The sequence below is a fragment of the Callorhinus ursinus genome, unplaced genomic scaffold (assembly GCF_003265705.2).
Source record: "Callorhinus ursinus isolate GAN/ISIS: 27379988/994484 unplaced genomic scaffold, GSC_fseal_2.0 scaffold20, whole genome shotgun sequence".
NCBI classification, from domain to species: Eukaryota; Metazoa; Chordata; class Mammalia; order Carnivora; family Otariidae; genus Callorhinus; species Callorhinus ursinus.
Genome location: NW_027397082.1, coordinates 6,372,659 through 6,378,658, shown reverse-complemented (window position 1 = coordinate 6,378,658; position 6,000 = coordinate 6,372,659). Strand labels below are relative to the sequence as shown.

General features: G+C 30.3%; 1 protein-coding gene across 3 annotated transcripts in view; it reads left to right on the top strand.

The window, feature by feature from the left end:
* The window catches only part of ATRNL1 (attractin like 1), a 919,082-nt gene that overhangs the window by 210,709 nt on the left and 702,373 nt on the right, over positions 1 to 6,000 (top strand). For all 3 annotated transcript variants that reach the window (XR_012381651.1, XM_025881114.2, XM_073904148.1), the window contains exon 14: positions 2,575 to 2,707. Coding sequence is in view for 2 of the 3 variants with exons in the window: in XM_025881114.2 (XP_025736899.1) it covers positions 2,575 to 2,707 (133 nt within the window). In the remaining variant the exon portion in view is untranslated. The remainder of the gene's footprint in view (positions 1 to 2,574; positions 2,708 to 6,000) is intronic.

Genomic DNA, 6,000 nt, shown 5'->3' with positions numbered 1-6,000 from the left:
CATTCTCTCTCTCAAATAAATAAATAAATAAAATCTTTAAAAAAAAAAGAGTTTGAAAACTAAGTAAAAAATTTTTATTGTATCAAAAGTTTTCTTCAGTAAACAGTCATATTTCAAAATATTTGTTTTATGGTTCTGTACTAAAATAATACTCAAAACTTAAAATGGAGGAAATTTTTCAGTTATTGACTCATCAGATTGAAACCTTTGTTTTCATACATACTGTATTGGTATATACTTTCTGGTGATATAAGTTGCTTTAATAACAGATATACTTCAATTTTATATGAGTTTTAACGTTTATAGGACATGACTGCTTTAAAAATTTGAATTACTTTTTTATATTTGCATTAATATTTATCTAATGGGGGTTATTTTAGTGAGTAATGTGGAAATAGGAGTTAAGTAAAATAAAGCATGGGAATAAGGGAGTAAAATGAATAATGTTATTAAATAGAAATTATAACAGATTGTGTTTAAAGCTTTGTTGGATAACCCTGAGTTTAGACATTGTGTTTAGACATTTATACTAAATGAAAATGTGTGTACCTCAAAAATTGTGTTATGTAAATTGCTATCAAGTATTCATTTTATAAAGTGACCTTATACTCTATATTTTATTTTTTATAATGATGTGTTAATAAGGAAGGCACTGGGTGAGATGGTATAAGTGAGCAGATGGTACTCACTTATAATTTAGACTTTGATGTAATGTCCTTTAGATGGTTTCATTAGAATGTCTGGTGATTAAGCTAAACTAAACGCTAATGGTTACAGAAAGGTCTGTGAGATTTTAGTGTAAATGATGTCCATTGATACCCTATTTTGTTATTTAGTCATATTTACTCTGCATATTTTGTGTTCTAACAGCTCAAATAACCTGCTTACTTATCTGATTCATTAGGCCAAAAAATATCAGCCATGTTTCGGAATAATAGTCAGCTTTCTTTCATCATTGATTAAATTGGCCCTGTGTGGGATTGAAATATAATTTCATATATTGTACTGATTCAGTGTCAATAAATGACTCTACCATTTGTAATGAAGAGCAGTGTAGTTATTTGGCTGGTGACTCTAATGACACCATTGTTAGTCTAAAGACTGGCATTAAAACTGTTCTTTCTTTTATCCTCACAAGTTGTTTAGCCATTCTGTCATTTTTACGGGTTATTCTATTTATCAGATGATTCAAGTAAATTTATTCCTTTTCAGTTAGCTGACAAATGTTTGGAGTGTACTCTAATTATTATATAGAATAATGCTAAGATTTATATTTTATATGAAGACAGAAATCTACAAATTAGAAAAAGTAACAATAAGTAAAAATGTTCTGAATGAAAATGTGGTGGTTGAATAAGAGTCACAAAGTAATTTGAGATTTAAAAAATGTATCTTTTCTGATTTTTTTAGGGTGAATAAAGACAAACATTAGTATCTATCTACTTTTTATCTGTTACCTTATAGTATATGTAATTTGCTCTAAAGAAATAAACATCTTTGGAATTGAGGTGATTGCAATGTATTTTATGTGGGAAAGTATAGTAGTTTATAAAAAATAAAAAATATAATATTTTATAAAAAATATAAAAAAATATTTAAATTATCTAAGAGGTTAAAAGTTGCTTCAACCATTTTTATATGTGGGATAGATATAACTAAATTTTAACTGTTAACTTTATTGACTGAAAACAAATATTTAACTCCCTTAATTAAAGCCTGAGTTAAGCATTTGTATCTGTAGAGAAAAAAGAAGATTGAAGTGGGGCTAAGCATTAAATTCTTTGTTTTTTTCTCAAGAGTCATGGAAAGAATTGAGCCAAATATTTTTATCACAGATATTGATGACATCATGTGAAATATCTGAACCTTGATGTATATAAGGAACTCCCACCAAAGTTCCTATGTTGCCTATTTTTTTCCTTTTTTTTTTTTGACCTTTAATCTTAATCTCTTAATACTGGAATTTAGTTGACATATGGTTATGTTGTATGGTAGGACTGATCAAAGTCTGACTTCTGTGGCTTCTTTGCAGCCACCATAAAGGAAATGTGACAAATACAGGAGAAATGTCAATTAACCAAAATGATTATTGGTTATTGGAAATAAAATTAGAGTTATTGCGAAAATAATTTATCTTTTTAGATTGTATTTGATTTTGATAAAGTATCTCTTTACTTTTTACTACTTATCATTTTTACTTCATTTCTAGGGGTTTGCATGATTGTTTTATTATGACTAGAATTCTTTCATGTGATCATGAAGAGAAATGACTCTACATTGGCTTTATTTATTGAATTGGAAGCCTATTATCAGATTCAATAGAAAAGATTTTCATTAGATGGTTTCTGTTTCAAAATGCCGAATTTGTACATTTTTTCCAATAAACACATATTGTAGTTCCAACAACTATAGTTTAAAGAAATGAGTAAAAGAGATTCTGATTCAGTAGAACTGGACTTGGGGTTAGAAATCTGAACTTTAAAATTCATCTGATGATTTATAGATACAATGTAGTTTAAGAATTATTGCTATACAAAGGTAAAAAATAACATGCTTTATCTTTTGACTTTCTAGTCTGTGAAAAACTACACCAAATGTCATGTGAGAAATGAGCAGATTTGTAACAAACTTACCAGCTGTAAGAGCTGTTCACTAAACTTGAATTGCCAGTGGGATCAGCGACAACAAGAATGCCAGGCTTTACCAGGTAAAGATTTCAATTTGGTAAATGAATTTTATAGTCCACAGATGAATACCGTTATAGTAAAGAGCATTTAGTAAGAACATTCCAGTTTCTAAAATTAAATCAATAGCAAATAAACAATAATATTGGAGTAATAATAACATTGTTTCTATAAGACAATTTGCTTCCAATTCTTTTAAGATGTTCAGGATTTCTTGTATTTATTATACTAGTGATTATAATTTAAAAATAGAAAATAATAAGCACTCAGACTAATATCCAGATTTAATGAATGTTAACATTTCAACCTACGTGTTTTGTTTTTAAGTGCCCTTTATCTTTGAAATTCTGGGGACTATTTTTTACTGACTACTTTTTTATTATAAATTACAATTTTTGTAATGAGTTTTATATGATTTAATGAGAATCTAAGTTATGTAAACCAGAGAAAAGCCCATTTTGAAAAGCAATTTCAATTTATTTTTTACATGTAATACTCTTCTTAGTAGACTCTAAGTACTCTTCCTTTTAAATATAAAAGATAAAATCAGAAAATAGAAGAATAATGTAGGTATTTAACCAGTTCCATCTTCTTGTCATACAGGTAAACTGAGTCATACACTGGTAAAGCACCTTGCTCAAAGCTGCATGGCTTGTAAATGGCAGACGTAACTACTAACTGGGTGTTCAGTTTTTGCCTTTGTCTATCCAGTGGTTTTTGTTTGTTTTGTTGCGTTTTTTCAAAGAAAAATTTCTGTGCCTGTGTAATTCTAAAAAGTCCTTGGAAATCCCATCAAAGGATTTATGTCATGCTTAGAAGTTCATGTAATAAAATAAAAATTAGAATGCCCTTAAAATACCATTCAGATTTTAGAATATTTAAATTTTGGGTTTTGTTTATATACTGACCTTTAAAATTTTTAAACAGTGATCTGTGCATGTGTGTTAACTTTGAAAAAATTAGAGAATAGTAATGCAGTTCTAGATTTTGAGAAGCAATAGTGAGATGACACTAAACTTGAAAGTAATATTGATATCTAAATGTTAAATTCTAAAATCAACATGTAGATCAGTAAAAATACAAAGTTGTTTTAAAAATCTTGGACCAAAGGGCACCTGGTGGTGCAGTCGGTTAAGTGTCATGATCTCAGGGTCTTGAGATAGAGCCCTGTGTAGGCTCCGCGCTGGGCAGGAGCCTGCTTAGGATTCTCTCTCTCCCTCTACCGCTCTTACCCGTGTACACACACACCCTCTCTCTCTCTCAAATAAATAAATGTTTTTAAAAAAATCTTGGACCAAAATAAGCTTTGACTGAAGGAATATATATATTTAAAGGAAGATTGCTACAACAAGAAGGGAATTTGATTGCCAGTGGAAGTTTGGAAAAATAAGTGAAGTCATGTTTGGTAGTACCCATCTACTCATTGCCCAGGAAAGAATGTTAGTTTGGTATGAGGGCTCCACTTGGCCAGGCTATTTTGGAGAATAATAAATACCATACAGTAAATACAATAAAAATTACATTATAAGCCAATTCCCCTTGTCCTATGTTCATATTTACTAAGCAGCAATTTGAGTATATGTAGTTTCTTTTCCACTCAGCTTGTCTTGAGGAAGTGAATGCTCCAGATGGAGGACCCTGTCTATCCAGAGGTGTGCTTTTCCATGAACATTTGTGGATTGCATTTTTTCATTGATCTCATATAAACTTGGCAATTTGAATTTATCTCACTAAACTCATTTTAAAAATTTACTGCTCCCCATTTAACTCTGAAGCTGAGTTGATGCTCAATATTACAAAGCCTAAACCATCAACACATTCGGGTCAGCGGTATACCTTCGTTTAGCCCCAGAGACCCATGCATTTGTTTTCATTTGTGTGATTTGTCAACCAGGTGTTTTTGTCTCATAAAAAAATGAGACAGGCAAAAGTAATCTAAATCCTTCCTTGATTCAATAAGGTCACAAAAGCCATAATTAAACAGAACTTTTGCCTTGTTTCCTTAAAGTGACTAGGTACTTCGGATTCCAGAAGACAAGGAAGATTGCTATAGGGATAGCCTGAAAAAGAGCATAAAGGTGTTTTAAACAATCTTTTTAAATGACAATTATACTTTATTGAGGTATTACTATGTTCTAGGTACTATTCATAGTACCCAATTCAGTGGGACAGCAGTTATTAAAGAACAGGAGTCCCATGCTCATGGACTCTTTCAGAGGGTCCATGAGGTCAAAACTAGTGATACTTAAGATATTATTTGCTTTTTAAATTCTGATTCTGTCATGGGTTTACTATGGAGTTTTCCAAAGTCTACATAATATATGATTCTAATAGATTGGAGACGTATATGAGACTACAGTTGTCTTATATTAAACCAACATTAAAGAGATTTGCAAAAATGTAAAATAATGTTACATTTTTCACAATTTTTTTCTGTTTTGAAGACTATAATTCTTTTAAAATAAAATCTGCTTTTAATTTTAAGTTGTAATGTTTTCCCCCAACATTTTATTATGAAAATTTTCAAGTGTACAGAAAACTGGAAAGAATCCTAGAGAGGACACCCACCCAATACCCTCACCCAGATTCTACACTGAATATTTTGCTCTGCTTTATCCCTGATCTGTCTATCCATCCCCCTATTCATTCATCAGTCTGTCTTAATTTTTTGATGCCAGTGGCCTGATTTGAATTGTCAGCTTCTCTTTCTCAGAGAGAGAATTTGATGACATGTCTCATTTGGGCCTGTATATAGCATAAAGGGGCAAGACACTCCAAAAGCCAGAAGAGTGTGTTTGTAATGAATTTTTAAATTATAATTTTAAGTGAATAAGTAAATATATTTTTAAATGGTCAGTTTTAATTTTTAATATGGTCAAAGCCAATAGATAAAAAATGCATAAAGAAAAGATATGTGAGGTCCTCAATAATTTTTAAGAAATAAAAAGATCTTGAGACCAAAATGTTTGAGAATTGCAGCTTTAGAACAATTCCAGAAATTTTGCACTACTGCATCTAAAGCCAAAGGTCGGGGCAAAAGGCACCAATACATTTAATGTGGTGTGGACATTAAAATGTAGTTAGACTTTATAGAACAGTGTATTAATGAAGCACCGCCTTATTAACTAGTACATACTAGAGCATAACTTTATAATGTATTTATAAATGTGTGTTTTAGAAAATAGGCACTTTTTTAAAGATCAGCTTGTATTCTAAGGATAAACCACTGTTATTGAATAGTATGCTTAAATGTTAGAAAGACTTGAATACCTGTATAAAAATAAACATTAGAAAGCAAAAATTATAGCTTCTTTAT